At 39.2% G+C, this 16585-nt stretch overlaps 1 protein-coding gene across 2 annotated transcripts in view; it reads right to left on the reverse strand.

Moving 5' to 3' along the window:
- fhit (fragile histidine triad diadenosine triphosphatase) overlaps positions 1–16585 on the reverse strand; it is a 158607-nt gene that overhangs the window by 13000 nt on the left and 129022 nt on the right. For both annotated transcript variants that reach the window (XM_085272821.1, XM_085272822.1), the window contains exons 5-6: positions 3256–3401; positions 1386–1415 (exon numbers count right to left, since the gene is read on the reverse strand). In XM_085272821.1, the coding sequence (XP_085128947.1) occupies positions 1386–1415; positions 3256–3401 (176 nt within the window). The remainder of the gene's footprint in view (positions 1–1385; positions 1416–3255; positions 3402–16585) is intronic.

Consider the following 16585-nt stretch of genomic DNA (forward strand, 5'->3'; position numbering starts at 1 on the left):
TACTTGTTCTTATTGCTTAAAAATGCAGAAAAATCATATAGAAATAAATAAAACCTGAAGTTGTGCTATTTGAACACGTTGCCTGCCTGCAGCACTAAAGGACTCCGTGAGAGACGTCTGTCTCGCCCTAGCAGCACCTGTCCCTCTCCTCCTCTTCAGTTCGGCTCAACATAAGCTCCGTCATATTCTGTGATATGATTTACTCTGAGGTGTTTGACGAGGTTAGTGGTGTTGCTACAACACCTCACTTTCTTGCCACATGTATCGCAAACCGCGTCTTGGCTGTTTGTGGAAGTAAAATATGCCCACACATGACTCTGTTTACACTCAGCCATTGTGAGTGCGCACGCCAGGGGCTGCCACACATTTATACAGCCGTATTTCGCATATGACTATGAACGGCATAAGAGGAAGTGGTTCCTTCCAATTTAGACGATCCGAATGATATAGTTTCTTTCCACTGTGTTCCTGTTAATGAAAAACTACAAATTTACCCCAAAGTACTAAAATATTGATATTTTAATACGAGAAGCGATTCTAGAACTTAAACTACTGGTATCAGAAGAATCGATATTTCTATATCAATCCGCACACCACTAGTATACCCATCTATGAACCTTGTGAGGTTGTTCCTGTGCCCTTCACACTCGGCTGCAAACCATTCCAGTGTGAGCTTGAGGCCATCACCTGATGAACCCAACAGAACAACATCATCCGGGAAAAGCAGAGATGAGATTCTGAGACCCACTAAGTGAATGCCTTCCGTCACTTGGCTACGCCTAGAAATTATGTCAATAAAAATTCTGAACAGAATCGGTGACAAATGGCAGCCCTGGCAGAGCCTATCACCCACTGGGAATGAGTCTTATTTATTACCGGCTATGCGACCCAACGGTTGTATAAAGATCAAATGTTTCCTTCTTGCCTCATACAGCATACAAGCACATCATCTAAACCTTTTACTCATTTGTTGCCAAAAACTTCTCCACTTATGATGTGCATTTCAAACTGTAATATGAGCAACACATATGCTGGATCTCATACACTGATATTTTATTTATTATTCATAAGGTTCAAATGCATCATACATTTTTTAATATAGTAAAAAATAGCACAACAGTACAGTGGATTATTTTACAAGAGGATGATTCTCTCCCCTCCTTTAACCTGTGAACTTTCCCAAAGGCTCCCAAGCAAGTGACATGAATTATTTCATGTAGCCTTCAACCAAACTAAAAATTACACCTTTTAGAAAAGATAACTGAATAATTCGCCATCTCCAGGAGTTTAGCTCTACAAGTTAATTATGATGATTATTTAATAGTGCATAACTATTGCAGAGGGTTCATGACATATTTCAAGGTCATAAATTATTAAGTTCTCACCTTCACAGTTTGTCCGGCTTCAGGGCCATCCTGGTGGGAAAAGAAAGGGGTAATTAGTCCAGAGATGAGAATTTAGATATACTTGCATTAATATTTTAAAGAAAGAATTTAATTTAAGATGAGGTAATAACATCTCACCTCCCCTAAAACAACCCCCTTGGTTTGTGTCAAAGCCGTCTTTATCCTGAGATATTTGTCTTCATAGGCAACTTTTTGGCTATATTTATTCAATGGGATTTAGTTTTTTAAATGTTCCATATTTAGACTAAAGTGCATACAACCAACGTTAATTGATGGGTTTTAACAAAGATATAGCAGTATCTGTTTAAGAATTACAGCCAACTCAAAATCTCCACTTCAAACCATTACTCAAAACCTTTTGGAACAGATGGATTTGCAGAACAGTCATTAACACTCGATCCAACAGCTATAATGTAAAAATACAGCAGGTAAATTCTCCATTTATCTTGTAGAGATTGTCAAATTATGTTAAATGTGATTTTTTATCTAATTGCATTTATGTATTTTGTATGTGATTTTTCCACTGAGCTTACCTGCAGTGGAAAAATTGCCCTGGCAATAGTCAGTTGGGTCACTCAGATTTCCCATGCTAGGAAATATTATTAAAACCTATTTTGTGGCTCTAGTCAGAGTGTGAGTGTGGTTTGTTACAGATGCAGCAGTACAAGACACAGTATGTTTGTTGTCCCTTTACTGTCCGCTGCAGCATAATACTCGCTGGAGGTGAGTGACTATTTTTTGCGCCTCGATTCTCTTCCAAAATGAAGGAAAGTGAAATAAATACTGAGTTACCAGTTTATGGGCCCACGCATGAAAAGACCAATCCTCTCACATGTACTATTGCTAAATCGCCACCTTTTTTTCTTTACTTTTGGTCCCTTGCGCAAAAAGATCTAAGACCTTTTTTCAGATTAACATTTGATATGTTTTCAAGGCTATATTGTGAACAAATATGGTTGATCTGATCATTGAATCTGACTTTTCGTTTTTACATGTTACACAACTTTTCAACTTTCTCAGATTTGGGTTTGTAGAAAAAAAGATACAGTCAGTATCTACACAATTATGTGACCACACTGATCATTATTTCCCATCACCTTACAGTAAAAAAATGAGCTACATAGTTTTTTCCCCCCTCTCTCTCTCCTAAATGTGCTTCAAGACCATCTCCATTGTGCCAGGGCCGAAACACTCACCACCAACATACCTGAACAACTGTCACCCTGTTGAACTCGTGCCCATAGTTATGAAATTTTTTGAGCAACTGCTCATGGCAAAGCTCAAGAGATGCTTGCTCCCCTCGGATCTTCAGCTCTCTTGGGTGCCGTGGACGGCTGGGGTCTCCTGGGTCTTACCCAGTCTACCTCTGGCTCTCGGGAGGGTGGCATTACTGCATTATTATCCTATTTTTTTATCACCCTATTTTTATTATTACCCTACTTTTCAAGTACCGTCATGGTTCTGGGTCATATCACCCAGCATTTTGAGTTTATGATGTTTTCATGTCTGCGTCCTGTTATGATGCCTGTGGCATTCCTGTCCCCTGTGGAGTCCTTGTGATCATTCACCTCCTGTGTGTATTTAGTCTGTCAGTTTTCATTCATTTCTCATCTGTCCATCCTACTTTGTCATGCCATGATTCCAGGTCTATGAAATGATGCTTCTTCAAGTCTTCATGTTTCAGGTTTCCCATGTTAGGTTTCTATGTTCACGTCCAGCTCGCCCTTTGTTAAGATCAAGTTGGGTTTTTGCTTGTCTGCACCTGGGTCCACCAGGTCACTCCACAAAGTCAGTTTCTCCCCGACTGTGACAGTGACTGTTAAAAAATATTACCGAGTGTGTGGTTTACCTGAATGGCGATGGTGATTGAGGTGGCATTGAAGTGTTTCTCCACCAAGTTGGCGACTCTCTGAGCGGTGGAGAACAAATCTGCTAGCTCATCTGGCCGAAGATCCCGAAAACGCTCAACTGGTCTGAGTGGGCACACCAGCACATCTGAGCAGCTCTGTTAAGGAATTACTATGCTGCAGATATGGTTGGAAAGTCAGAAAGCACTGAGATAAGAAAGTCGGTTAGCTCTGCAATATTATGACAAAAGCTCGTGTTTTTCATTCAGCAAAGTAAATCTGAGAGTTTTTTGTTGAAGTAATATAAGCTTAAAAGATATAATCAGGCAATGCTTTTTAAAGTGAAAATTGTGAAAATGGCCTAGAAAAAATTGAGTGTACCCTTAACTAAATATTTTATTACAGCCTTATGAGACAAACTGCAATCCAGGGATTTCTGTAACTCCTGGTACAGTAAATAACCAAAACAAAAGGTTGCACTTCTGATTTGCAGCTCAAAACTAAGAATCATGTCAAAGATGACACCTAAATATTGGATTTGGAGGTATTCATTGCTAGTAAATATACATGTGCTGACAGCTTCTAGAACCAATAACTAAAACTTCTGATGAGCTGTAAAATTTTTCTCCCATCTACGTTTTTACTATAAAAAGATCTAACTTAAAAGAGTCTATTGGCCCAGGTTCAAAATGAGACACAGAGTATTTGGGGTGGCTGTCACCTTTGATTTTATTTTTATACTTAGGTATACTTATACTTTAGACTTAATACATATTTGCCTTAAACAAATATATATTAAATTTTTAACAATAATATTCTATGATAATTACAAAAGACCTCAGCAAATTTAAAATGCATATGCTGTTAATGAATTAACTTCTTTTGGATTACTTTCACTGGTTGAAACACTATACTTCATCACTGGCAGGAACTGATTGTAGCCAAGGATCTCGCAAAATCATGTCAGAGGCCAGCTGTCTGCTTCAAGTGGCTAAATCTTACTGCTCAAGAACCAGTGGGGAGCGAAAGTCATCAGAGATGCTTAGCATCCGATTTTAAACTCCTCCCCTCCACCTGGCAGGTACTAGAAAACCTCCCATACCACAACAACTAGAGACAGTTTGTTCCCCCACTGCCATCACACTCATAAATCATGACCAGTATCTGTGCTATATACCCATTCTAGGTTATTCTACAGGGTGGGCCATTTATATGAATACACCGTAATAAAATGGGAATGGTTGGTGATATTAAAGTCCTGTTTGTGGCACATTAGTATATGTGAGGGGCAAACTCCTCAAAATGGGTGTTGACCATGGTGGCCATGTAGAAGTCGGCCATCTTGGATACAACTTTTGGTTTTTTCAATAGGAAGAGGGCCATGTGACACATCAAACTTATTGGTAATGTCACAAGAAAAACAATGGTGTGCTTGGTTTCAACGTAACTTTATTCTTTCATGAGTTATTTAGAAGTTTCTGACCACTTATAAAATGTGTTCAATGTGCTGCCCATTGTGTTGGATTGTCAGTGCAACCCTCTTCTCCCACTCTTCACACACTGATAGCAACACCGCAGGAGAAATGCCAGCACAGGCATCCAGTATCTGTAGTTTCAGGTGCTGCACATCTCATATCTTCACACCATAGACAATTGCCTTCAGATGACCCCAAAGATAAAAGTCTAAGAGGGTCAGATCGGGAGACCTTGGGGGCCATTCAACTGGCCCACGACAACCAATCTACTTTCCAGGAAACTGTTCATCTAGGAATGCTCGGACCTGGCACCCATAATGTGGTGGTGCACCATCTTGCTGGAAAAACTCAGGGAACGTGCCAGCTTCAGTGCATAAAGAGAGAAACACATCATCATGTAGCAATTTCAAATATCCAGTGGCCTTGAGGTTTCCATTGATGAAGAATGGACCCACTGTCGTTCTACCCCATATACCACACCAAACCATCACTTTTGTTGTTCCAACAGTCTTGGAGGGATCCATCCAATGTGGGTTAGTGTCAGACCAATAGCGGTGGTTTTGTTTGTTAACTTCACCATTCACATAAAAGTTTGCCTCATCACTGAACAAAATCTTCTGCGTGAACTGAGGGTCCTGTTCCAGTTTTTGTTTTGCCCATTCTGCAAATTCTGTGGCCGATCTGGGTCATCCTCGCTGAGATGCTGCAGTAGCTGGAGTTTGTAAGGGCGCCATTTGTGAGTAGCTAATATCTGCCGAAGGGATGTTTGACTAACGCCACTCTCCAGTGACATGCAGCCAGTGCTACGCTGTGGGCTCTTGCTGAATGAAGCTAGGACAGCCACTGATGTTTCTTCATTAGTCACAGCTTTCTTGCGTCCACATTTTGGCAAATCCAACACTGAACCAGTTTCACGAAACTTAGCAAGCAGTTTGCTAACTGTAGCATGGGAGATGGGTGGTCTCGTAGGGTGTCTTGCATTGAAATCTGCTGCAATGACCCGGTTACTGCGTTCACCAGATATCAACACAATTTCGATCCGCTCCTCACTAGAGATGGCACGATACCACTTTTTTATGTCCGATACCGATATCATAAATTTGGATATCTGCCGATACCGATATGAATCCGATATAGTGTTTTTTAATCAACAAAACTGTTTTTTAAATATCTTGCTGCATTTTGTATAAGTTCATACTCAAGTTTAAAACAACAACTACACTAAAGCTATTCTGTTATACCTGTATACAAAAAAAAAATATTTCATAGTTCAGCAATACTGATCAATCTAATAAACTTAAACCTACACCATCCTCCCTATTCTGGTATTTTAAAGAGTACTTAGCATAAATATTAAGCAACCTAACTAATAGGGTTCCAACTCCCAGCAACAACAAAAATAAATAAATAAAAAATAGGGAACCACCCCTCACGCTCCACCTCATGATGCTTAATCAACGTAATCAAACTTAATTTGATGGAGTGTGAAAAAAAATGCACAGAAATCAACTATTTTTCAAGAAATATTAAATAGAACATCTTTCTTCAACAAAATTGCAGACTGCACAGATGGTACCTTCCCAAAGGAAAAAGTACTATAGCTTACTAGGGTATATATATTAGACTTAATAGTCACTATATACAGTAATTGACTTCTATTCATTTTACATCAAATTAAAACTTTGGGTGTCAGATAATTATTTATTAAAAGCTAGACATTTTAAATGAGAATAAGAAAGAAAAGTATGTCTTTGTGCCCCTTTTCCCTGTTAATGCCCTATCGGCCCCCCTGGCTAAACTTTTCTAGATCCGCCCCTGCACAGTTACCAGTGTCAGCTGTAGAAAAAGATCCTGGAGTAGAAAGTAATATTAAATACATTCTAACAACAGCTGATCAAGCTTAAACGTGCTGCTGTTGTTCAGCCGCTGGTTTCCTCTTTCTGGTGCAAAGTGGGCCAAAAGCAAACTAGAGACACGGACTCGCCACAGAAAAGCCGATCAGCTGATCGTTAAGCAGTTTCATGATTGAAGTAGCAGCAAGAAGAGGCAGTCGCTCCATATATCGCTTGTTAAGCTTAACGCAGGAATGCTTTACAAACATTCAGAGATGGACTTACACACTTGCTTTACTTCTCTCGGGGATAACTTTGTCGGAGATGAAATGCCGGGTTGCTAGCGAAGCTCCAAATGCTATCCAGACCACCGACAGGTCCCGCATGCCACAGCCGCTCTATCACGTGATGCCTACTGCTCCGACGTGCTAACGTTCTGAGGCGAGTTACGGCGTGTTGCAAGTTTTGTGAGGTGCTTTCATGATATTTAATGGATCGGATTACATTTTTTATTTTTCTCCGATATCCGATCCAGTAATTTAGGTCAGTATCGGACCGATACGTAATATCGGATCTCTACTCCTCACATGTTAACCTCTTCGACATGTCAATGGCTGTGAACAAAGAGAGAATTGTAAATAATTCATGAAAGAATAAAGTTACATTGAAACCAAGCACACCATTGTTTTTCTTGTGACATTACCAATAAGTTTGATGTGTCACATGGCCCTCTTCCTATTGAAAAAACCAAAAGTTGTATCCAAGATGGCCGACTTCTAAATGGCCACCATGGTCACCACCCATCTTGAGGAGTTTGCCCCTCACATATGCTAATGTGCAACAAACAGGACTTTAATATCACCAACCATTCCCATTTTATTACGGTATATCCATATAAATGGCCCACCCTGTAGAGAGTTACTACACTCTGCTGTTACTGTACACATACTCAGCATCACATCTTTATCTATCTATCTATCTATCTATCTATCTATCTATCTATCTAGATACTGCATCATTATATATATATATTTATTCATTAGGGGTGCAACGATACTCGTATCGATATTGAACCGTTCGATACAGTGCTTTCGGTTCGGTACGCATATGTATCGAACAATACAAAATTTTTAATTCATTTTATCAACTTTTTCTTCTGACGATGCTGTCTGTGTTGAACGCTTGGTGGATCTGCGCTCGACAGTGCAGCCTAGGCGGAGTAGTCGAATGCAGATTCACAGAGTGTATGACCCTGAAGGTAAGCGCGTCATGGACTAAAGTACAACAGTATGTTGGATGTGCCACGCAATGCTCAATTACATGGGTGGGAGCTAGTGTGTTAGCGCAGTTAGCTCGTTAACGTGTTGGCCGTGTCTAGCCCCATGCACGGGGCGATCAGGGGTACCTCGTTAACGGAGATTTGCCGTGTTGTGGCGTTAAGGTCATTTCAACGAGATTAACCTGAAATCACTGGTGGGAACACAACGAATATGACTGCACACTTACGCCGACGACATCCTAGTGCAAAGACAAGTGGAAGCAGACAAAAACAACAAGCATGCATGCTACAAACTTTACCCGAGTCATTTAGACAGCCGTTAGCACATGATCCTCCTTATGGGGACCTGATATGTTTAATATGCTGCTGAGAATATAGCCCAGAAGAAGCGTATAGTATTTATTTTTGGAAAGAGCCATTTCTCTGTAATAAACTCTCTTTTCCAAAGATGAGTGATTCCTCAATCAGATACAGGGCTCGCAATATCGCTAGCCCGACGTCCTGGAGCTAGCGATTTTTCCAGTCGGGCTACCAAAATCTATCTCTGCCCTGCCTGTCCGGCTATTGTAGGAAGGAAAAATATATGTCAATGCTTTTGCATTCTTTCGGAAATGTAGCTGGGTAATTATGTCATTGGCATCGGTGAGCCACTGTCAATATGTGACATATTGAAATCGCGTTTGAATTTGCGCTTGTTTTTTGCTTTCACTTTGCAATCGCGCGAACTGTGTATAGAGAGCGACAGCACTGATTGGTGAGTGACGATAATTTGTGCACCAATTCCTCTGACATCGTCTTATCAATCGTCAGCTTACTATGCAAACATGACAAGTGAAATCTCCCGCAGCTTAAACATGTGAGTGTCACGATGAGTTGTGTGGCTGTCAGTGGCTGGACCCACGTGCAGGACTCGGAGACAAAACATTAACTTAAACGACGGCTTTATTTGCTGGAGAGTCACCCTTGGACGATACATAAACAACAACTTAAACTAACTAGACAGGAGATGCTGAAGGTAGACGACCATGGATACACACACAACAAACGTGGAGGACGCAACAACTGGCAGGGAAAAACACAAGGCTTAAATACATACTGAGGTGATTAGGGAATGTGAAACAGGAGGAGAGCACAGCTGGGACTCATCAGACATGACAAGGGGAGGCAAAACTCAACACATTGACATAGTACACAGACTTTCAAAGTAAAACAGGAAACTGAACAGACGAGGACTAAACTAGGGGATACAGTGACAGAAATCAAACCCAAGAGAATCAAAACACATCATGAAAACAAAGATAACTAATACAAACAGAAAAACACTGAGTCCACAGACTCAGGACCGTGACAGTGAGAGGTTGATCGCGCAGAGAATCGCTGAGCTTATGTGAGTGCGTGTGTAAAAGCATTTCAGTTCTGCTGAGCCAAATAAGACAGGTCAGGGTGAAGAAGTGACAGCCAAAGAAAAGCTTACCACAAAACGGAGAAATTATGACAAATCAGACTATAAGGCAAAAAGAAAGTGCAGCTTTATGGTTTCATGGACAAAAGAATTTCTGTGGCTGCAATATGACTGTTTGCTTTTTTTCAACAGGCCAAACAAAGGTTAGTTTTAATGTTTGCTGATGAATTATGATTATTTAAAATGATTTATTTCAGCAGAAGTTTTCAGTCTGATAGCTGCTATATTTTCACGAGCCATTGATTTGCTTTTTGTTGTTTTGCTTCCTCAGGGATAAAACTAGTGTAGTGATTTGTGCTCTGCAACCATAAAGCACACAAAGACAAACCATTATAGCAGTGGTGATTAATTTGTATTTTAAAATATGGATACAGTGTATCTATATTAGTAAATAATCTTTATTCAAATAACAAAATCAACACAGTTTCAATGACTTCAAAAAGGAGGTAATCTAGGAGGTAAAATATTATTCTGAGCCATCACAGAACAAATGACTAGTTAAATGGAATTCTCACAGTTATAATTGAATGTTTCTGAACCAATGTGGACGTCTTCTCTCACACGGGCTGCTGTGTATAGCTTAGAGGCCTGCAGTAAAGGCAGGAATGATGGTGTAATCATCATAAAGCATGGACGCTGCAGATGCAACTAAATGAGCTTGCCTTCCAAGCCATTAACTGCATTTCAGATCCAGCATCTTTACCACAGAGCTTTCTTCTCACAGTAGCTGCCTTTCTGTGCTTTAGGCTACACTCACCACAAGCTCTATCCACTTAAGCTCTTTAGAGAGTCCATTAGGGAAATGAAAGACACCATTTGTGAAGATACGATGCTTATTGGAGAGATAATCAAGACGCTTGATTTGCCTTGGGCCCATGACTTGCTGTAGTTTACTGTGGGGTCAAGAAGACACAAACAGTGCATTCTAAACAGACACAATGCACCTACAATTTAACAAAGGCAGAGAAAAAACACCAAACCACCTGTCAGTCACACAACTTGCAACATGCTTTTTCATTAAAAGTTCAAGAAGACTGCAGTGCAGGTAAACAGCCTCAGAACCTGTAAATACACTACCAGTCAAAACTTTGGACACCTTCTCTTTTAATAGTTTTTCTTTATTTTCATGACTATTTACATTGTAGATTCTTACTGAAGGCATCAAAACTATGAATGAACACATATGGAAAATATGTAGTAAACAAAAAATGTGAAAAATAAGCCTTTGCTTTGATTACTGCTTTGCACACTCTTGGCATCCTCTCTCTGAGCTTCATGAGGTCGTCACCTGAAATGGTTTTTAATGATGTGTCGGTCGGAGCCGGCTCTTTGAAGTGAACAAAGGAAGTGTTTTGTTTGTTTTCTTTCTCTCACCCTCTCTCTCTAACTTGTGTTTGCGCTGAGCAGAGGGGTGGTAGTAATTCCACACTCTTCCAAAAAATCATCCCAGGCCCATATGACAGAGAATGTGCATCTTCTTTTTGTTTTGCATATTTTAATTTATATTTTATCGTGTTGTGGTTTGCAGTGTTTTGTGTTGTTTCACTTTAAATTTGTTTAAAAGGAAAAAACTGAAAATTTTACTAGTTAAAAGTTGAATTGTATATATATAGTTGTTTTTTGTATTTTATAATTTATTTTTTACATATTATGTGGAGTGAATAAATAAAAGCATATTTATATATAAACATATATAAATAAAAAGCATGTTTTTTTAACATTAGTAATTCATTTTGTGCATAATTTTATATTGTTGTTGAAAATTTATTAATTAAAGCAACAAAACAACCTGAAGAGCCGGGAGCCGAAAGAGCCGGAATTCCCATCACTAATGGTTTTCCAACAGTCTTGAAGGAGTTCCCAGAGATGCTGAGAACGCTTGAGGGGCGGGGCATCAGACCTTTGCATTCATTATAGAGGTTGGTGTTGTGCCAAAAAATGATTTTCAACGTTTCCTTGTGTTTTTTGTGTGTGATATCTTTATCTATGTTGGTAAATAGACTTCGGTGAACAGGGTTTACAAAGGGGTTATATGTAAAGTTTAAAAATGACCTGTTTTTCAAGTATCTTTATAACTCTGTGTTACTGTACTTACATTATAACCAATCCGGTCCTCTTTGTCCATGTCATGGCGAGTGCTGTGTGGCAGGCAGGTTGAAGGACCCAAGTGAGGACTCAGAAACAGAGAGTTAAGCTTAGGGCGCAGCTTTGTTGCTGGGAAAAACCATTTCAGGTGACTACATCATAAAGCTCATTGAGAGAAGGCCAAGGGTTTCCAGTGCTGTCAACAAAGGAAAGGGTGGCTAATTTGAGGAATCTAAAATATACAAACATATTTAGTTATTTATTAATTTTTTCTTTACTACATAATTCCTTATATCTTGCTTCATATATCTGATGTCTTCAGTATGTGTATGCAATGTGCAAAGTAGTACAAATAAAGAAAAACATTGAATGAGAAGGTGTGTCCAAACTTTTGACTGGTAGTTTACAAATAGTCATTTATTTACTTTTATGTTGCTATACACTGCATAAAGGCATTTGACTTTTAAATTTAATCTAGCAGTCCGCCACTTTAAATCTGCAAACACAATGACAGTGTAAAAGTGTATCCACTATTGGATTGTCCCTCATAAATAATCATGTCCAGGAGCTTCAAAGTGATTAGCAATGTGGAGACACGTCACAATCATGCACAGCTCGCCACCCAAGCAAAAGGCAAAGAGAAGGAAGACTATAACATTCTCATTTTCCATCATCCGCTCTATTCCTCTGGGAACTCGGAGCTCTGTAGTAAGATTGAAGAAGAACCAAAACTCTCATCTTTCCTTTCATCTTTTAAATGCAAACCTCACCAGACTGCAACTGCTTGCTATTATTCTGCTAACCATCCCTTGGTTGATGCTGAGAAGAAAAAGCACAATGAGGGGAATTTGGGGGGGCATCTGTTTGTTAATGCTACCACTTCCATAGCTGAAATTCATTAAAGGCTGTTCAGAATTTAGGCTTCACATTGCTCTGTGCATTTATTACAGTACATCAGTCAAATAGACGATTGTATACCTGCACATTTGGCAGAAGAAGATCTTCATGGGAATTAGCCTTTGCAGTTTTCTTGCTTAAAATAACCACAGAGCTTCTGAAGAAAGTGACAGGAAATCAAGTGCAAACACATTGGCCCTTAGATGCAAAGTCTTACGGTAAGGTGAAAACAGATCGGAAGCATGAAAAATGATTGTGAAATGATGCTGCTAACATTTTTGTCCTGGTTAATTACACAACAAATGAAATGTGAGGGAAAAAAATGACCTCACAGCCTCCACTGGAAATAGTAACAGCAGCTGGTACAGTAACTGTTCTTATTACTTTGGGTTTAGTAAGTGTCACTCTTTGAGACGTCTTTGGGAGAGTGAGGGAGCAGAAATTGTAGGAGGTCAACTTTCTTCTAATTGGCTGGCCCTCACAAACAGAATGTTCAAGCAGTAGGTAAGCATAATTTATGTACCCACAACGAGAACTCTACACCTGAGATGACCACATTTAAGGACATCCCCTCTCACTGACATCATAAGAGCCACGAACATGAATTAATTTAAAACTTGAGCTGTAATTTATGTACAAACTGACCTCAATGTTTACAATTGTTACAGTATATAGTAGAGATGGACCGATCCGATATTACGTATCGGTATCGGTCCGATACTGACCTAAATTACTGGATCGGATATCGGAGAAAAATAAAAAATGTAATCCGATCCATTAAATATCATGAAAGCACCTCACAAAACTTGCAACACGCCGTAACTCACCTCAGAACGTTAGCACGTCGGAGCAGTATGCATCACGTGATAGAGCGGCTGTGGCATGCGGGACCTGTCGGTGGTCTGGATAGCATGTGGAGCTTCGCTAGCAACCCGGCATTTCATCTCCGACAAAGTTATCCCCGAGAGAAGTAAAGCAAGTGTGTAAGTCCATCTCTGAATGTTTGTAAAGCATTCCTGCGTTAAGCTTAACAAGCGATATATGGAGCGACTGCCTCTCCTGCTGCTACTTCAATCATGAAACTGCTTAATGATCAGCTGATCGGCTTTTCTGTGGCGAGTCCGTGTCTCTAGTTTGCTTTTGGCCCACTTTGCACCAGAAAGAGGAAACCAGCGGTTGAACAACAGCAGCACGTTTAAGCTTGATCAGCTGTTGTTAGAATGTATTTAATATTAGTTTCTACTCCAGGATCTTTTTCTATGTAGCTGACGGCTGGTAACTGTGCAGGGGCGGATCTAGCAAAGTTTAGCCAGGGGGGCCGATAGGGCATGAACAGGGAAAAGGGGGCACAAAGACATACTTTTCTTTCTTATTCTCATTTAAAATGTCGAGCTTTTAATAAATAATTATCTGACACCCAAAGTTTTAATTTGATGTAAAATGAATAGAAGTCAATTACTGTATATAGTAACTATTAAGTCTAATATATATACCCTAGTAAGCTATAGTACTTTTTCCTTTGGGAAGGTACCATCTGTGCAGTCTGCAATTTTGTTGAAGAAAGATGTTGAATCTATTTAATATTTTAATATATTGAAAAATTATTGATTTCTGTGCATTTTTTTTCACACTGCATCAAATTAAGGTTGATTACATTGATTAAGCATCATGAGGTGGAGCGTGAGGGGTGGTTCCCTATTTTTTATTTATTTATTTTTGTTGTTGCTGGGAGTTGGAACCCTATTAGTTAGGTTGCTTAATATTTATGCTAAGTACTCTTTAAAATACCAGATTAGGGAGGATGGTGTAGGTTTAAGTTTATTAGATTGATCAGTATTGCTGAACTGTGAAATATTTTTTTTTGCATACAGGTATAACAGAATAGCTTTAGTGTAGTTGTTGTTTTAAACTTGAGTATGAACTTATACAAAATGCAGCAAGATATTTAAAAAACAGTTTTGTTGATTAAAAAACACTATATCGGATTCATATCGGTATCGGCAGATATCCAAATTTATGATATCGGTATCGGTATCGGACATAAAAAAGTGGTATCGTGCCATCTCTAGTATATAGTATGCATAACATCCATCAATCCATCCATTTTCTTCCCCTTATCCTGTGCCAGGTCACAGAGGCTGCAACCTAACCAAAGGAGCAGATTCTGCTGTTTGTCCTAAAGCTTCATCAGTTTTCAGAAGGTCTGTATGTAAGAACTGTGAAATATCAACAGCGAGCAAAACTGTCAGAAGGCAATATGAAAAAAACAGCTACGCTTTCTGCAGGTGTATACCAAAGCAGATCCCCTTTGAGAGCACAGGAATGAAAGAAATCTCCACATGAAGCACAAAGCAATCATTTGTATTTGTCTGGCAGGCAGCAGTACTGCTCATCTCAATATATTTCAATTTCATTTACATTTATTTAAATACTTCAACCCTAGTCTGTGGCTGATTTTCATGGTGGCAACAGACAAGACATCTCTTTAAAGAACTAAAAGAGCAGGATAGGACCCGCAGGTGACTCAGCTACAGGCTTGACAATCAGTTTAGTGCCATGTTTTAATGACAGCTATTCAGGAAAATTACAATAGATCTGCATAAAGCTTGATCAAGTCAGTAATTACAACCTGAAGGTATATGAAAATGCTGGAGTGTAAGCTGTTTTAAGTATAAGTTCAGAGAAGTGCTTGTGTAACCATTTTCAGTTCAGGTGATTTCAGAATAAACTATTTTGAAAGAATTCAAACCTGAAACAAGAAGGAAAATAAGGAATATTTAAGTTATACTTGTGCATATGCACATATGCCACAATTTAAGATACTGCATATTTATGGCCACTGAGGTGGAGTTAATACCTCTTTTAAAAAGACAGCCAGCTCTAGGTTGAATGTATTTTATTTATTGACACAAATTGTCTAATTTAGAGCACTTGTGATTAGGGCTGCCACAAACGATTATTTTGATAGTCGACTAGTCACCGATTATTTATGCGATTAGTCGACTAATCAGATCATCCATTGGACGTAAAACTACAGCTTATTGCACCAGCAGCATCTGCTCTTATATAACTATCATTAGCTTACAGCTTTAAGCTTTTAAGGTGCTAACTAAAAATAAAGACAAGATGATAGTTTATTCAATTTTAATGAAATTTGCAGATTGTTTCGGTGAAGTTTAATAAACTCCTTGCTATCTAAAATATAACAGGACACCGGAGTAAATTCTGGAGCATCTCACACTTCTGATAATCAGCTGTCTGCTTGACGTTTATTCAGTGTAAAAACTTTAATCTCAGCCAAACCGATTTACTCAGGAACAAATAAAATACTAAAAAAAAAAAAGCCAAACAACAACATTTTTAATTTATCTAAGTGACTCATATATATTTAACCTGAGTCGCGAAAGACGGCGGTGGGTTTGAAAACAATTTGCCGGGAGTCCGGTGTTCTCACGGCGCTAGTGACCTAGCCCCCGGCTAGCTATCGAGCTAGTGGGTAACAGATGTCTCCGAAAACGTCGGAGCGCTTTTGAAAATATGTGGTGTCCTGATAAACTGAGCAGATATTTGAGGTTTGCACAGCTACATTCTCGCCTGAAAATATGTTAAACGTTTATTTTGTGACCCAGAAAGAATAATAAGAGTAACATTAAAACTAACTAGCTACCGCCATTGTTGGAAACTAAGCTGGGCCGCGCTATGAATTCTGGGACACAGCTGCTTCTTCTTCTTCTTCGGGGTTTAACGGCAGCTGGCATCCTTGTACATGCAGTGCTGCCATCTTCTGTTTCAGTCCGTTATTACACTCTTAAATCCTGCTATTATTCCTGCGTCTTTTGCGATCTTACAAAGCTTCAAACGACACGTCGACTATTAAATCAGTCGTCGACGATTTTGATAGTCGACGTAATCGTGACTAGTCGACAAATCGTGGCAGCCCTACTTGTGATAAATATGTCTTCTTTATATTGTCACGTGTAGTTACATTGACAGCTTGTTTTTGTAGTGATGTTTTAATTCTCACTGAAATAAAGTAAATGGTAAATAATTTTTTAACCACTTATCCAGCTGAACTTGCTGGAGCCTATCGCAGCTGGCTTTGACCAAGAAGCAAGATAAAGCCTGGTCAGTTTACCAGTCCATCAGATGGCCAACTTTTTATTCATATTCAGTGTAGTGGGACATAAGCTGTAAGCTGGGACAGTGTAAAGGATCATCTGTGGTACATGCATAAATATGTTCCCAAGTCTTGATCTTAGCCTACATAGTTATGAAATATTTATCACAACTCGATTCTGTAAT

Source organism: Mchenga conophoros, linkage group LG5 (genome assembly GCF_057382185.1).
Source record: "Mchenga conophoros isolate Kocher_MC1m ecotype Shallow Benthic linkage group LG5, M_conophoros_male_GT1.1, whole genome shotgun sequence".
NCBI lineage: Eukaryota > Metazoa > Chordata > Actinopteri > Cichliformes > Cichlidae > Mchenga > Mchenga conophoros.